Here is a 17,126-nt window from a genome sequence, read left to right on the forward strand (position 1 = left end):
CTCATTGTTAGGTTGAGTTAAACCATAAACTCTTATATCATTAAGGAGAAGTTCAAACAATTACATATATTTAAACTAAAATTTTAAGACATCATATTTATTCATCTTTCTCAATTTTATAATTTTATATGTTTGATGCATATCAATAGTTATAATATTTTACTTCCGTTAATTATATAGATTTGAAAAAACTTATTATTTAATACCAATTCTCTGTAATCTTTCTCAAACATGCCAATTTTTTTTAGGTGATGGTACAATACCCTAGTCTCTCTTTTAAAGATGTCAATTTCCCAGTCTTAAGGATAAAAAAAAATGTAAATAAGCTCTTCATACACTTCTAAATTTATTTTTCATATTTCATCTGAAAGTTTCTTAAATTATAATTACATATTTCTTATCAAAAAAACATAAGTGTAGCGCAGTTTAAGAAATATATATATATATATATATATATATATATATATATATATATATATAGGTAAAATAGGTAACAATGTAACCTTTTTTTCTAAAAAAACAAAACAAAAATATAGTTACAACATTTCTAAAACTTAAAAAAAAAAACAAAACATATACCAACAAAAGCTTTTAATATTAAATTAGATAACTAATAATGAGAATACATTTTTTCCATCAGCAAATAATGAGATCAGTGTTATTTTGCTATTTTCGTGCTATATTGTTAATTTCAGATATCAGTGTAACCAGTTCTTACTATTTTTTTGTAACCACAACCAATAGAATCCCCAAGGACCAAACCAGTAAATAAAGAACACAGTAAAGACAGCAACAAAATTCAGAATAATTTCCAATATATACATTCGCCTACTTGTTCCGTTGTTATACACAAAAAGTAAGCAATACAGACATATACTAGTTCTCCCTCGTACATAACAAGAAATCTTCTGTCATGTCAGTGCTCAAGATACTACAGTTGACAACAACAACATGCGACTTCAAACACCCTACTCCTCAGCTCCACCTACGAAGTTAAAGGCAGTCCAATTTGAATCCAAAAACAAAACATGTAAATGAAAGAATTAACAAATTTTGTCAGCTAAATTCTCCATTTTAAAAAATCCTACAGAGAATCAGCATATTTAAAAGAACATAAAGATATCAAATTTCTTGTATATTAGTTGTATAACTGTATTCGTCTAAGGCACCTATATATTTGCTAAAAGGGGACAACAACTCTGGAGACAGATTACTTGTGATGCTTGAACCAGTTGAAAATGAGGTAGACTTCAGACAAAAACAACATCCTCATTATAGGGACAAAAACATCATTCCTTGCTTGCTACCATTTCCTTTGAATCATGGTTCAGAACATCGTCCAAATTAAGGAACTGCGGTTCTTCCCCTCCACCATCATAGTCCTCTGGCACAACTGTTTTCATGAAATCTAATCCATAATCAAAACCAGATGGTGTCTGTTCCATATGGGGCAAACTTCCCAACAACTTGGCATCTGGATTTTGCAACTGATAAAAAAAGCTTGATGACGTATCATCAACCTGAGGATTACTTTCTCCAGGAAATCCTGTTTGTCCAAAATCCAAACCTTGCATCAATCCAGAATCATCAACTGGGTTGTTCTCTATTAGCCCCAAAAGTTCATCCACCTGAAATAACTCATCATTGGAAAAGCTCTTGGAGTAATCATCATTGAAATCCAAAGCATCAATCCATGAAAAGTCCATCTGGTCTTCATTTACATTTTCTGCCTGCTCAGCATGATGTATTATTCCTTCTCCAGCCTCATCATCCTTCGGCTCTAGCTTCATTCTGCTAGTTGGTGAGGCATATTCATAAGCCTTGTGACAATCACTATGGTTGCCCTTATCAAGGGCAGGTAGAACATTCTCCTTAGCATCCTCAGCCGCACAGACCTCTGATCGGTTTGATGTAGTAGTAGTAGTAGTGTCTGATGTTGTCGAAGAACATGAAGATGAAGCAGCCAAGAAAGAGTCCTTAAACGATTCCTTAACAGAAGCATAATCTGAGATGTTGGGGAAGTTGAGGCGTGCACATGGACCATACATGGCTCTAGCAGCTTCATCATAGGCAAGAGCAGCTTCTTGAGCAGTAGAAAAGGTTCCTAACCAAAGCCTACTCCCTCTATTCGGCTCCCTAATCTCACCCACCCATTTCCCCCAAGTTCTCTGCCTAACTCCTCTGTAGTTACACTCATAGTTCTGAGGTCCTCCTTTCCCTTTCATGCATCCTTTCTTTGAACCTTTAGCTGGTGCCTTCCGAGTTGATCTACCATCATCTTTGCCTGAATAAAGATGCTCATTGTATTCCTTCCACTTTGCAATGGTCTCAGCCACAGATCTAGAACCATCCCCTCTGCTCCTACTTTTCCTCTTTCTAGAAGAATCCAAAGGCCGCACAGAAACTTGATCATAAGCACCCATGTCCACAAAACTTCACTGCTAAGTCCTCAGCAAAACTCGATAACTTAATTCACAATCTGAAGTTCAAAACAAATAAATAAACAATTCAGTAACCAGCAACTCAAAAGAACAAAAGCAGCACACGAAGGTGGACAATAACAAAAAGGATTTCGCAACAACACGCTCCTTTTGACTACAGTAGCCACAATAAATTCAACCAAGAAACGAATTTTCGTAACCCCCAAGTAATAGATAAAGCTAAAGCCAAAATATAAAAATGTAAAAAAAAAAAAAAAAAACTTGCCCAGAAAGTTTTTTCCTTTTCAAAAAAAAAAACACGGAATTACGACACAGACAGATAAATAACCAAAAAGGAAACCTAAAAACAACAATGAAAAAACAAAATCGCACACAAGAATTTGCAGTGAAAAAATTAAAAAGCGTGCACTAAAAACAGAGAGGTATTAAAACATGAGGAAGAATCCAATGCTACTAACCTAGTAGAGAAAACGCGGTGTATTTAATTTTAGGCTTATCCTTTTCTTTTTCCTGGGTAGTGTGTTTGTGTTTTGGTTGTGAGTGAAGAGAGGTTTTTTTTGTGTAACGAGGTTTGTGTTGGTTTGATATGGCTATAGCGGATTCAGAAAATCTCTGGGCTGCACCCTGTAATCTTTATTTATAGCCTTCTCTAGATTTTTCTGATATTTTTAAATTGCCCCCCAAAGTGGTGACGTGGCGTTTTCTTAGTCGCGTTATCATGCTTCGGACTCCCGAACCAGCTGGCACGTGGCCCTCGAACCTTCCCGAGCCACTAAAACACTCGCTCGTTTTCTTTCTTCTCAAGTACCTGCTCTTTTTAATCTCCTCTGTCTTTTCCATTATGTCCCTATCTTTTCGGTATATTCTCCATTATGCCATTGTAACTTAAATATCTTGCCCTTTTACTGAATAAAATATCTCCTGATGTTAATCTTTATTCTGATTATTATATATACTTATATTGCTGTTTCATCCCTGTTGCTGACGCCTGGAAAGCGGGCCTTACTGTAATGAAACTGGGCCCACGGCCCGATTGTACGAGATCTGCTTGTTTACACTAGTAGCTTTCTAGCTTCTACGTTCATGAATCTTATTCTAATTTCTTCTTACAATTTTCTTGCATTAAAATATAGAAAAAAAAGAAATTAAATCAAATCAACTAAAAAGTCTTCGTAAAATTTAAGGAAGTCAGATAATTTTCCTGCTTTTTATTAATTTAATATAAAAAAAGTCAGTTTTTACTCCAAACTAGTTCTTGCTTCTTCTTTTTTCACTTAAATTATTGTTAGTAAAATAATACAGTTTTTTTCTTAACGAAGATAATGGATAAAATGATAATGATAAATAATCATAAAAAATAAGTTTTATTCTCTTTTTATATTTTACTTTTTTTTTTGGTAAAAGTGATTAACACATCGTCCATTGATCTTAGAAAGAATAATAATAATAATCAGAAAAGAATCAGTAGAATGGTCCAAAGAGGTAGATACCGAATCAGGATTTTTAAATTTTGAAGCGATATAATTAGCTCAACCGTGTAAAATAAACTGGTTTTAATTTTAAAAAAATTAAAATCATACAAAAATAAACTAAAATTAAAAAAAATACATATTTAAATTTAAAAAAAATCTAAAAAAAATATTACAATTTGCCTTTGAAAAGTTGAGATAATAAAATGAATATGTGATATGCAAGTAAAGTGGTCACATGCCATCTGCAGACTCGGTTTTTATAATGAAAAAAAAGTGTTTATTAATTAAGAAATTACTATAAATAGATAATATTGAAGATTTGAACAGAAAAAAAAAAGAGTTAATTCGAGTGTTATAGTCCCAATGTCCAATCCAAGTAATGAGGATGAGCAAAATCGTGATTTTTTTTAAGAAGTGACCCATGCACGTGGGACACGTGGCCCGTCACGTACATGCCACTTGTACTTGAGGCAATGGTACACGTGGTTCATGACTTGCGGTTCGACCATATCCACTATTATTTAAACGACCAAACCTAACCATATTTTTTATGAATGGTGGTTCTAACTTATGCAAGAGTGAAAAATAAACTTCCTTTTCTACGAACAAGACACTATTAGATGATTCCATATATTATCCATTTAGATGTCTCCAACCTTGAATATAAAGAAAAAACAAAAAACTATAGAGATGGGTTTGAATAAAATTACACCTTCTAACTCAACCTACAAAACAAATTTATGAAATAAGAATGCATTTTTTCCTAATATATTTTAATATGTTTAAATATCACTTATTGATTTGAGATTTATAAAGAAATGAATTTCTTTATATTATTGAAGAATCTAATAATTTCTAGAGGAATTGATGAGAAAAGAAAATGTGAATTATTGAGTTGTATTTGGTGAAACAGAGTGAGAGTGGTGTTTGATACGTGGTGTGAGGAAACTTTGTCAACTAGCGTGTATTAAATGATTCATTTGGCCCAAATTGGTATGTTGGAATCTTTAACCCTTTCCTTCTCATGCTAAAACAATATCGCACACTATTTCTAGATTATTTTTCCCTCTTAGTCGTTATCCAAAATATGATTACGATGTGCTTTTCCAAAAAAAAAAATTAAATAAATATAGCGTCTTTCGCAATAGACTGTAGTTAAATAGCAAAATTCAACCTTTGTTCTAAAGTTTTCCTATCTCCTATGGTATCTAATATACATTGCAAAGTAAAGTATATATTCGTTTTAAAAATGTTGAGTAACAGCTAGGATCGTTATTATATTTTAGGTTTATATATCATGTAATAATCAATTTATTTAAATATGATTTTATTCCTTATAAAATTAATATATGCTAGTTTCAGTGTTTATAAATTTTTAACTTTTCTATAAGATATGTATACATTATAATAAATTAACGAGTTTCGTATAAAATATAGAGACAGATTAAATAGTGTGTAGATTTAATTAAATTATGTATGAAATCATACATGAGTTAATATTCAATTTTATGTTAAAATGTAAGAAATCGCATGAATTATTATTGATGTAAATTCATATTATACATAATTTCACTCTCTTTTTTATGTTTAACAAGCAAAATAAATATGAACAGAGAGAAGAAAAATATCCTTTTTGACAAAAGTTTTTCCTGATGAGAAAAACATTTATTGTTTTTTTTTTCTATACTTTTGAAAAGATCAAAATTAAGAATTTGTTTCCTGTATTTTAAATATATTTTTTTAGTAATGCAATGATAAGATGTTAAAATGTTTGAAATGATATTTTCTACAAGAAAATAAATAATTATTAACGGATACAATTTATTAATAATAGTAAAAATATGTTGATAATTTAAATTTATCGACAATTATTAATGATAAAAATTCGTTGATAAATAACATTTATCAATAAATTTTATCAACAAATTACAAAATATGTCATTAATTATCGATGTTCAAAAATTTATAAGTAATTATTAACAACAAAAAATTTATTAATAAATATTTATATGTAATTATCGACCAATTTTAATTGCCAACCAAATTTATTACAAAATAGCACAATTGAGTTTTTTTTTTTTTCATTTCATTTTCTTCTTCCTCTCTTTTTCCTTTTATCTCTTGATTATGTCATGCATCTCACACAATTTATATCTTGGTTTATATCGATGATATTCTCATTACACTTTTAACGATCGTTTGCATTGTCTGTTATAAAAACAATATAATCAGATTGCACTTTAGAGCATCAACAAAATACTAAATACGAATATTTGATAATATGAATTGAAACGATAAAATATAATTATTAACCAAAACATTTACAATATAATGAGGATTTTTTTTTTTTCAAATTATGACGAAAATGGTAAGGCGCCTTCCATAATTTTTTACATATTATTGTTATAAAATAATAATAATAATGTTATTATTATGTTATAAATAATGCCCTTTAGAATATTCCTAGATATTAAACTAAGAAGGGAGAATACCATCTATTTCAATTTATGCATAAACTAACAAAGATTTAGATTTATGATAAGAATTGTAATGTTAGATAAAAAAATTGCATTTCAAAGCATTCATAAAAGTAAACTAGGAAAACATCCATTTTCGCAAGTCTCAAATTTAAGAGATCAATGAAGAAGTGGGAGACTATGTACGAGTGATTAATTGAAAATAAATTTGACAATCAGAGGTTAATTGAATATTAAAGTGATATAATAAGAAGTAAAGTCATCGAGAATTATATTACTTGTGATTTTGTGCATTCCTCAATTCCTGAATTTGTTGGCAAAAGTAAAGAGTTGGAGACCATAATGTTTTTGGTCTTAATCATCAACATTACTTGTGCAAAATGAACTCTTCTTATGTTACTTTCATCTCAGTCCAATGCTGTTGCACCCACATTGACCTTTCCCACAACGTAACACTTCGACATCATATTTGGTCGTCTACCGCATACCACAATGTTCCACTTCATCAATGCTAATTATTCTATGCACTGCTCTTATTTCATAAACTGTGTCGTGTTTTAATTTGCTAAAACCATTGAATTCTGCTATGGAACACACACGTAGAAGAAGCACAATAAACTATTGAATAAGAAAAGTGAGGGATCAAAACTCATCTTTGTTGATAGATAACATAAACCACAAGGGGAAGAAAACTGCTATAACATCAGTTTAATGAATCGGGCTTATGAGCGTATAAGATGGAATGTTGTGTTGAAATCACATCACCATCTCTTTTAATCCCTGGTTATCTCTATATGAAAAAACGACAAAAAACAGAGCAAAAGAAGAAATACCCCTAATACAGGGAAACAACAATGAACTAGGAAAAATTACGAACTACAGATACAAATTCAATAATTTCTGCTTTTGATTATTCTAACACAGAGGCAGATCCTCTGGAGGAGCCTCTATGGATTCCAACAGCCCAACTCCATTATCCACCAAGAGCACAGTGGCCAAACCCCACCCGATGTGAACATCCAAGTGACAGTGCATAATCCAAGCTCCTACAAATATCACATCACACAATTAAATTTCATTAAAAAAACCAAACTTTAAGTAAATTCTTGCATTAACAACATCATGAGAACTGAGGGTATGAAAAAAATTCATACTTTCAGTATATTAACAGGTGTTGAGTAATCTCGGATCATGGAGTGTTCATTGAGTAATATCTACGTGACATGATTACATATTGTCATCATGTGATAATTTTTTTTTCCTCGGTGCATGTACTGTTTTCATTTGGACTAAATTAACTTTACCTGGGTTGTCGGCAACAAATCGGATAACTGCCCATCCATTCACAGGTACTGCAACGGTGTTCCTCATAGGTGGATCAACGAGGTTGAACTTGGAAGTGTCTTTCTTGGGGTCAAAATTTCCGAACCCTTCAGCGACTATGTAGAAATCATACCCATGAAGGTGAATCGGGTGGTTCTCAGGGGTCACGATGCTAGTGTCCTGCAGCACAATCTGCACTCTGGATCCAAACTTCAACTTGGTGACCTTAGTCCCGGGAACGGGTTGCCACAGTGAGCGACTCACATTACCAGTGTAATCGAATTTCAGAGGTGGCTGTGTGGGAAAGTCAGTGGTGAACACTCCTTGGACTCCGAGGTGATGAGCCTGCAAGATGGAGACGTTGTTGGGGAGAACGAAAGAGACGTTGTTCATGCTGGCAGTGAAGCGTGTTCCATTTGGACCCTGGCATTGGTTTGGGCTGAAATTGGGAGGGCAATTGTTGAGGCCAAGGCCAATGGTGAAGAAAAGGTCGTCATCGATTTCTGCAGGGACTTCAACTTGTCTGGGGCTTCTGAAGCTTTTACTGAAGGCGGTGACTGTGTTGGTGTCGTTGTAAGCTGGGAGAGAGGGCATAATGGGTTTGATGGAGACACCCTTTGCAGGACACGGTGCAGATTTGTAGTTGAGAATGGCTGTGGTTGTGGTGTTGTCAAAAGGGGCGTTTTGTGCGGATTGGTAGGCACGTGCGGCCATGTAGTAGCGTGAGGGTGGTTGGTCACCTTGGATGAGAACATCGGTGGTTTGGCCTGGACCCAGCATGATGACTGAGGTGGTGAAGGGTTTAACGTAGGAGGCATCGGCACCAACCACTGTGAGTTTGTGGTTGGCCACAGTGAAGAAAAGTGGTTGGTTCAGTGCAGCATTGATGACTCGAAGGAGGTTGGTCTCACCAGAATCTATTGGAACAACAGTGGTGTCTACATTGCCAATCATCAACAAAATATACGTCAGATTTATACAATCATTGGACAATGTTTCTTTTAATGTTTGTGTCGTTTTTAATGAGTTGAATGAAAACTAAGCAATAATAATCATATATCAGACCTTGGCTAGAACACTTGTAAAGATCGCCAGGTTGACCGTTGATGGTGTATGCATCAGAAATATTCGGAGCTGCTCCTGTTTGTGTGGCTTGTCTCAGAACATCGATCGGATTTGCGTCCCACCATTCCCCTAATAAATGATCATTATTGTTTTCACCGTTAAACCATCTTCATCAAGTGCATAGCATTTGTCAAAAGAAAAAGAAAATGGCAAATCCCATAATATCATTTTCTTGATCATCATTACCAATAATTATTATACCCATGTGTGTGAATTAGTAAAATTATAATTATAATTATAATTATAATGATGATTACCTAGAAGAATTGGTGTCTCGCGCTTTGGCTTAGCGAAAGGGTATGCCTCTCCCTCTCTGGGGTGAATGATTAAAGCACCATAAACAGTGGCTCTTAGCCATGAGCTATGAGCATGCCACCAAAGTGTGCCTTCTTGTCCTTGAATGGTGAAACGATAGGTGTAACTCTCTCCAGGGCGAATGGGACACTGAGTCACAAATTCTGGTCCATCAGCCCAACCTGTTCTCATTTGCCGAATTCCATGCCTAAGCAAATACACAAAATCAATTAACTTCAAGAGCAACAAAAACTATAAAGCCACTTAAATATTTTCTTCTAAAAGTTCCATTCCATGCATGAACTGATGAACGTGTCATCATGCAGTGTAAATAAATACTGATATAACTGCATTTAAGTGAAAAAGAGACAGTTTCTAATATATGCGATGGACCACGAGCACATGTTAAGAATACAAAGATAAAGACGTTTTTGTTAAAAAAATAGTGTAGAAGTTATTTAATGCTTGTTTTTGATAGAGTTTTTCTCTAGGCACAAAAATTTCTTGCCTAGTGTCATGTGGGTAGAATAAGATGATTAATCTAACGGGAAAAGATTAAAAAATTGTTGAGTGAATATGCGATTGTTTAAAATAACCAAAATGAAAGAGTGAAGCCATTGATATGATACCAGTGAATGGTGACATTGTAACGAGCTTTGTTAGTGACTTTGACGACTAAGGTGTCTCCATTGTTGACTTCCAACGTTGGGCCAGGGAATTGTCCATTCACAGTGATGGTGCTGTGAGTGCTGCACAGCCTCTTCACTGGTGTTGCTTGAATCTGTCCCGTCACAAATGGCAACAAGTTAATAATTATCTTACAAGAAACAGAAAGAGAGAAGAAAAAAAAAACTAAGTGAGGGAAAGGAGAACTTACAACAAACTCATGTTCCTGGATCTTGGCATTGGCCGAATACAATGCTGAAGCTAAGACAACAAAAAGAGACAAGAAAATGGTTTTGAGAGCTTCCATTGTTGTAGTGTGGTGGCGAAAAACACTACAATGGTTAAGGTTGGAAATTGCAATGGAAGAGATAGTGGAAGAGGGTGGTTTTATAGGAGAGATGGAAGGACAGAGATAGGGTCATTGAGTTTGGCAGATTAGGTAATTTTGTTACGGCAAATTGGTCAGAGGCACTTAAGAAACTTAGTTCAACCCCATAAAAGTTGTTGCACCCACTAGTTAATTACGTTCCTGAATGCTTGCTTCTCAAGTCTTCATTAGGAGGTTGAATTTTCTCCAAGCATAATTACTCCCAGACAGTTCAGGAATAATTTATACTTAAGATGGGTTTAGAATAATTTACTCCTTTTTCTTTTAATTGGCATTTAACGCGGTGCAATTGCAATCACTCCTTTTATTATTATTGTAAAAGTATGCCACATTTCAAAGGGACCACAACCAAAAAGCACAGCAAAAAGGTTTTTACTTTTTTTATCTTTTGCTGTCCAAGTCAAGCTTGTCCTATGCACATCTTTATGTTCTGAAATGGTTTGGCTGTAGCAAACTACCGTGTTATTCAGTGCAAGTAACATTGCTTCGTCAAAATGTTTAGATTCTTGTTATTTGGGATTGATTGGGTATTGTTTAATTGTAAGCCAAGTTTGGAAAGTGAAGAAAAGTGAAAATTAATTTTGGGTTAGTCCAATTTGACTTTTTTCTTGTTCCGGTGGTTGGAGAAAATAAATCACTTGTTAAAAAGATTGGTAATCCTTTTTGATGGAAAAGTAATGCACATTAAAAACAACTATGACTTTTGAAAACACACTTGGCCCTTTGTTTAGACTAAACACTCTGTTTTACAACGTTATTGCTACTTGAATATTATTTTCTTGATCTATAGTTAACCAACAAATGATTAAATGTTAAAGGCTTGTTGTTAAGCCTCTGATCTTATGTCAGGTTAATTGATTTTCTTTTAGGGTATACCCTGACCCTCTTTTCTTCTATAACCTGTAAAATGGCTAGTTTTTGTTTAAGATATTTAGGCCAATAGTTTTGTTATGATTCTACTGATAGGAAAAGAAACTAGGTTATTTAAAACTAGAGAATGGTATGTCATTAGGTACGTAGCAAATAAAATATAGGGTGGATTATTAACACGATTTGATTGAGTTCAACAAGAATTTAGTTATAGATACTGATGAAAAATGCAACTTGAGATCGAGTATTAAATTAGGTGGCCTATCTCACGATATTTCAAACGTGGATGAATGATCAACGAGAATTAATTATAACACAGCACAAGCCTGTCATACTCAAGAATACGTACTTCAATTAGATGTATAATTATGAGCAATAATAATAATAATCACTTTCACGAACATTTTCAGGGTTTGATCACCACAGTGCCACATGTTAAAGCATACTGATCAAGACACTTTCTCAGATGTTTGACCATATGATGGAGGATTTTGTTTCCCTAATGATCTGTTTGTTATTATATAACGTATTATGATCATTAGTACCCAATTCAAGAATTCAAAAAAACAAAACATTAACTAAGAAAACCAGTTTCTTTCACATAATGGTGAAGAAATTCACTAGAACGTGGCAACTGCATGTATATCATCAGAACATATGCATGTTACTGCTTCTCTTCCATAAGTTACATAACTGATACAGTAACTCTGCACCCTCTTAAAGGAAGAGAACCTTTTATACGTTCAAAGATTCAAATGTGAGTCTATTCCTATCATATTTAACGGTGTTACGTTACTTAGAAATTGAGACCTCATTAATACGGTTTAAATATTTCTAAATGAAACATTTTTAAGAACAAAATCGTGACGGAACATTATTCCGATGGAGAAATCTGAGATAACCATGTTCCCTCACACATTTGAAACCTGTTAAAGGTTTGACAAGTCTATTTTAGAATCCGTCGTGATGCAAATTATTAAAACCTTAGATCTGAAGGAAGATATAATTTTCCTCTATTGACCTAGTATTCTCACAGTATTTTGATGATAACAACATGCATCTAGAGAAGGAGAATCCAAAGATTGTTCTGGTATGTGAGAACAAAAACAAAACCGTTAGATGCAGAGAATGAAAGCATGTCAACGTGTGACAAAGCTTAACTCGAGATGGGAAAGCAAGGACCAATCGGATAGGTGAACAAGAAATAAAGAAAGAACATGATATATGAAAGTTGGTAGAGTTTGTTACTGACTTTCTCAAATTCTTGTGTTGGGGAAAAAAAAGGGAAGTACTTGAAAAGTCGTTACACACAGTGTGAAAGAAAGCTGAGAATTGACACAAGAGCAGAAACCAATTCCTTGTCAAAATTTTCTGGTGCTTGGTCTCTCTCGCAAGAGCTTTTCGTTTGTCTGGTAAAATAGTTGTTCCTAGCTAGTCACTTTATATTAATTTTTTGTTAGGGTTTTGATTTCTAGGGTTTTCCTTTTCATGGTGGTTAGTTATAAGTGGGTGCGAACTTTAGCAATTTATTTAACTCCACCGTCACCGTTTTCTCTAATCCAGAATAATTGAAATTAAACCGAACAGCAAAGTAATACATCATTTGTGAGAAACGTGTCTTTACCAGAAGTGGGGTCTTGTCTTCTTAAAAACCACGCTGAAAGTGGCATGTTTCCTTTGTTGTAAAATGCACATGTTACTGTAATCCTTGCAAGTTCATCGAACTCACTTATGTTGTATGAACTTTTATGTGCATGTTCCATGTGTGACGCATCCGATTTATGTCACAAGGTCGCAAAATTTTTTATATATGATGATTATTGGTGTACTAAGGACAAATTATATTATACAACTATTTTTTTTATTACACGAATGAGGCTGCAAATAATGGGAAATAATGGTGTGAGATAAAACAATAAAAGAAAAATACGAGTGTTAATCACGTTAAATAATCTTGATAATAACTTTACTTTTGAATCATTGTGAACTGTGGCTGAAATTTTATGAAATGACTTTGTGTTAACTTTTTATTTGTTTGCGTGTAGTCACAACCATCCCGTGTAAACTGTTTAATTAGTCCACATCAAAGAACTAATTGGGAAGTTTTGCATAGATTCTATCACACCTTAAGGAGTTAAAGTAAATTGTTGATACTTTATGCATGAATATTATGAATGAGAGAGTAAAAGCAGAAAAGTGAAGTCCTTATTAAACACTATTTTACATGAAAAGCAAATCGCCAATACGCACTTAGCAAAAGATAATCAACTTTTATGGTAATTGTAAAAAAAAAAAAGGAAAGAAGTAAAAATTATAATAAAGGGTTGAAATATGATCGAGGAATTTGCACACATGCGACCCACCATAAGAAATGGTGCAAGAGCCATAACCACTAGTCCACACTAATGACCTCTAATTTGTTTTTGGCACAAACAAATCTAAATTTTGTTTTCTTATTAAGTTAATTAGAAATTTAGTTTTTCTATTTAAATTTTTTATTCATTTCAGCTTTTATGTCTCATTTATTAAAAAAAGTTTGTACAAGATTTAATGCGGTATCTTCCAATAAATTGGTGTTAACACTTGTTTAGAAGAATCACATATCAAAACTGTGTTTATCAGGGTCAAAATTTAGGTCATGGGTTAGGTAGGAGATGATTTATATTTTGATAAGTGACAAACATAATTTGACACATGATAAACATAGATTTCAACACAATACTTCCAAATGATGTTACTCTTAATTTAAAGGAAATGGCTACATTAATTCTTTATACAAATTTAATTGAATAAAAAATAAATATAAGAATCAAAATGAATAAAGTATAAATATAAAAGTCAAATTATTAATTAAGTCATCTTATTACTATTCATTAGGAAAAGTTCATCTTTTTTTTATCCCTATTAAATGTAATTTATTATTATGTTAGAAATTTAAGAATGATATAGAAAATCTCACATCAAATGTAATGGGTGAACTAAATAATATATAAGCCAAATTTAAATTCTTTATTTTTAAGTTTTGAATTAGAGGTAATGATATATATATATATATATATATATATATATATATATATATATATATATATATATATTAAAAGCTAGTTAGATCCATGTATTTTTTTGCTAGTTACAAACTCTCTTCTACCTTAATAATTTAACATTTGTGAATTCAAATATGCAAAATAATTATTTATGCAAACATAACACACTTGTAACGAAGAAAACAACATGTGTAAACAATGCATATGCCAGAGTCGAGTGTCGTTTGTAGTAACCCTATTTTTCAAATCATCTTAAATAGTAATAATAAAATTAGTATAATTCAAAAGTAGCACGAATAATTACAATTACACAACATCTCAGTTTTCAAACTATAATACATTGTATCTAAAAGATATAATTAACACAACTCATAAATACTCCAAAGTATGATTAAGAACTTAACACAAATCCTCAAAAAGACTAAGGCACATCATCATCAACATTACTATATTACTTCTTCAATTACTAACTAGCTCTAGTGCTAGTATCACTTTCAACTTTTATATATATATATATATATATATATATATATATATATATATATATATATATATATATAATCATAGCAAAGAAAAGAGAAGAAAATAAAAGACACACCAAATATAAGAATAAGTTAATATTTACAAAAATAAATCTCAAACTATTTTATTTGATGCATACAAAAAAAAATATAAAATAATTAAATAAAAAAATAATTTTTTTGAAGATGCCAATTCTAATCTTTGTGTTATAGTTAATAATAGACTAAAAATATATATTTAATTTTTTTTATTTTAAAATTTTGGATTAAAGGTACCGACATATCTTTTATATACGAATTGACTCATATTTCAAAACTAGTTAATGACATACTCTCTTCTCTTCTAGTAATTTAACATTTGTTCATTTAAATATGCAAAATAATTATTTGTATTATAATTTAAATAAAATTGAATTATAGAATGGTTTAAGAAAACTAAATTAAATTAAAACATTATACATTATTTTTAAATTGCATGAAATATTTTAATTGTTTAAATTATTGCCAATCAATATCTTATTTTAGAATATTTTTAATAATTCATGAGATTATTCCACTTTTATATTCATGATATCAATTTGAAAATGGGATGTGTTTCTTCCATGAAAAAAATAAAAATAAAAGAATAGCCGCTGCTACAATATGATATCCCAAACTTGTTTTTCTTAAAACATAAACATGCACTAAACATTATCACTTGCCAAAGACAAAGGTAGTTAAGGAGATCCTTTTCACTGCTAACAAAAAGACAAGTGTTTCATTTCAAATTGGCATTAATTAAAGCTAAACATCTTCACATGTTAATTGTCCATGATAAATGTAGTGCCAATTTTCTTTCTAGGATTCTCTAATGAAAATGCCATACCCTAATTATTACAATCATTAAGAAGAACACACCAGCACAATCATCAGAAATAACACCATCAATAAATATAATAAATATAGCAGAATGAAGAGTAAAAAACATGAATAAAATAGATTGGAATGAGATTATGGAAAAATGCATTATAGTAATTTATTTACCCTTTAATAGGCCGACCTCATTGCCTAGAAAAATAAGTCACAATTTGGTTAAAAAGATAAGCATATTATTATCCTTTTTTCAATTTATAAGTATACTAGTCAATAAAATAATTTACACACTTAAAATATTTTCAAAAGTAAATACATATAAATATATATATAACAAAAGATTATTTGAATTTATTCAAAAATCAAACCTACAATGTTATGCACATTCAGAGTAGAAAGTTACATAAAGAGAAAACTAAACTAACAACAAAATTATAATCGGTATATAAACATGCAGCAATGAATTATCATTTGAAATATATTAAATCAATATAAGAATTTCTATTTAATTTATTTTAAAGTTTTAGAGATTTAAGAAAGTAACTCTAAGTTATATATTATTAGTGAAAACATGTGTTAACTTTTTTATGGTAAAAAAAGTAATAAAATTATTATTATTATAATTATAAAAAAAATAAAATAAAAATTTATATATTTATTGCAAGTGGGTTTTATTTATTTTGTAATTTTTTATTATAGATAATTATTTTAATTTAATAAAAATGTTAAAATTAGAAAAGTGGTCAAATAAAAAAAATCTAAAAAAATGTCCTTAAAGTAGTAAAATAATTAATTTAACTTAAAAAATTTATTATATAAAAGATAAAATAAAAAATAAAATATGAATAAAAAAAATAAATCTTCATGGAATGTACCGATAACAACTATAAATAAATACTTTTTTGAATTACTTAAAGTTGAATATGCTTTTAGTCTATTAACTTTAAGATCGTGTTATTTTGAAATGAATTTATTGTTCAAAGGTAATTGCGAGCAGTGATTCAAGAGATTTATTATGTTCTTTTTTATTGAATGAAGAGCGGTGGAAGGCGTTAATTTGCGAGATTGATCTTGTAATAACATCCCGCTTTGTAGATGAGATTTGAGAGTGATGGTGCTCATTTTACTAAAATATCCTCGTTATTTTATTAGAATAAAAGAATGGAAGAATATGCACTCTCTCATTGCTTTAGGTCTGCCCTCCTTTCCACCATTGTTGTTGGTGGAGGCCATGCATGGCTTGAGACAACACAACTTGGAAGTGGATCTGTTTTGGAACCATATATGTGAGTGAATGGAACCAAATTCATTTTAATTGGAACCTATTCTATTTTGGTGCAACACTCATGAACCTGTTCTATTTGACTTGTATCCTATTCCATTTTCATGCATCTTTGTAACTTGTTACCTTTTTATGGAACTTGTTCCAAATATTAAAATTTTCCAATAAAAAAGTATTATAATATTAATTTTTTAATTAATAAATATTATTAACAATTTTATTTATGATAGAAAAATATCAAAAATTAAATACAAATTATCTAAATATCATTCTATATTACTTTTTTAACACCAAAGACAATTAGGTAATCTTACATTTTTATGTATTAAATTTAATTTTTTTAGTTACATCAATCAAATCATTCACATACT

At 31.2% G+C, this 17,126-nt stretch overlaps 2 protein-coding genes across 4 annotated transcripts; both read right to left on the minus strand.

The window, feature by feature from the left end:
* Nucleotides 1-798: 798 nt before the first annotated feature.
* On the minus strand, nucleotides 799-3,077 carry LOC114193153 (dehydration-responsive element-binding protein 2A). 3 transcript variants are annotated; one of them, XR_003606232.2, is made up of 3 exons: nucleotides 2,900-3,077; nucleotides 1,215-2,479; nucleotides 799-985 (listed from the first exon to the last, which is right to left on the minus strand). XR_003606232.2 is itself a non-coding variant. In XM_028082859.2 (2 exons), the coding sequence occupies exon 2, from the start codon at nucleotides 2,421-2,423 to the stop codon at nucleotides 1,290-1,292; it is 1,134 nt and encodes a 377-aa protein (XP_027938660.1). In that variant the 5' UTR covers nucleotides 2,424-2,479; nucleotides 2,900-3,077; the 3' UTR covers nucleotides 799-1,289. The 3 variants fall into 3 exon arrangements, 1 of the variants encoding a protein (XP_027938660.1); XR_003606231.2 differs by having other exon boundaries at nucleotides 1,170-2,479; XM_028082859.2 differs by having other exon boundaries at nucleotides 799-2,479.
* A 3,948-nt stretch (nucleotides 3,078-7,025) lies between these two features.
* Nucleotides 7,026-10,281, minus strand: LOC114193158 (laccase-5-like). The gene is made up of 6 exons (XM_028082865.1): nucleotides 10,010-10,281; nucleotides 9,762-9,913; nucleotides 9,096-9,340; nucleotides 8,779-8,907; nucleotides 7,695-8,651; nucleotides 7,026-7,436 (listed from the first exon to the last, which is right to left on the minus strand). Exons 1-6 carry the CDS (start codon nucleotides 10,103-10,105, stop codon nucleotides 7,306-7,308), a joined length of 1,710 nt encoding a protein of 569 aa, XP_027938666.1. The 5' UTR covers nucleotides 10,106-10,281; the 3' UTR covers nucleotides 7,026-7,305.
* Nucleotides 10,282-17,126: the final 6,845 nt, after the last annotated feature.

The sequence above is a fragment of the Vigna unguiculata genome, chromosome 8 (assembly GCF_037176805.1).
Source record: "Vigna unguiculata cultivar grain cowpea cultivar isolate G323 ecotype 2 chromosome 8, ASM3717680v1, whole genome shotgun sequence".
In the NCBI taxonomy this organism is placed as follows: Eukaryota; Viridiplantae; Streptophyta; class Magnoliopsida; order Fabales; family Fabaceae; genus Vigna; species Vigna unguiculata.

Coding starts and splice junctions, on each gene's coding strand:
- LOC114193158 (XM_028082865.1), bottom strand. CDS start 10,105: ATGGAAGCTCTCAAAACCATTTTCTTGTCTCTTTTTGTTGTCTTAGCT. Junction 9,914..10,009: donor TCCAGGAACATGAGTTTGTT/GTAAGTTCTCCT, acceptor GTGACGGGACAG/ATTCAAGCAACACCAGTGAA. Junction 9,341..9,761: donor TACAATGTCACCATTCACTG/GTATCATATCAA, acceptor GTATTTGCTTAG/GCATGGAATTCGGCAAATGA.
- LOC114193153 (XM_028082859.2), bottom strand. CDS start 2,423: ATGGGTGCTTATGATCAAGTTTCTGTGCGGCCTTTGGATTCTTCTAGA.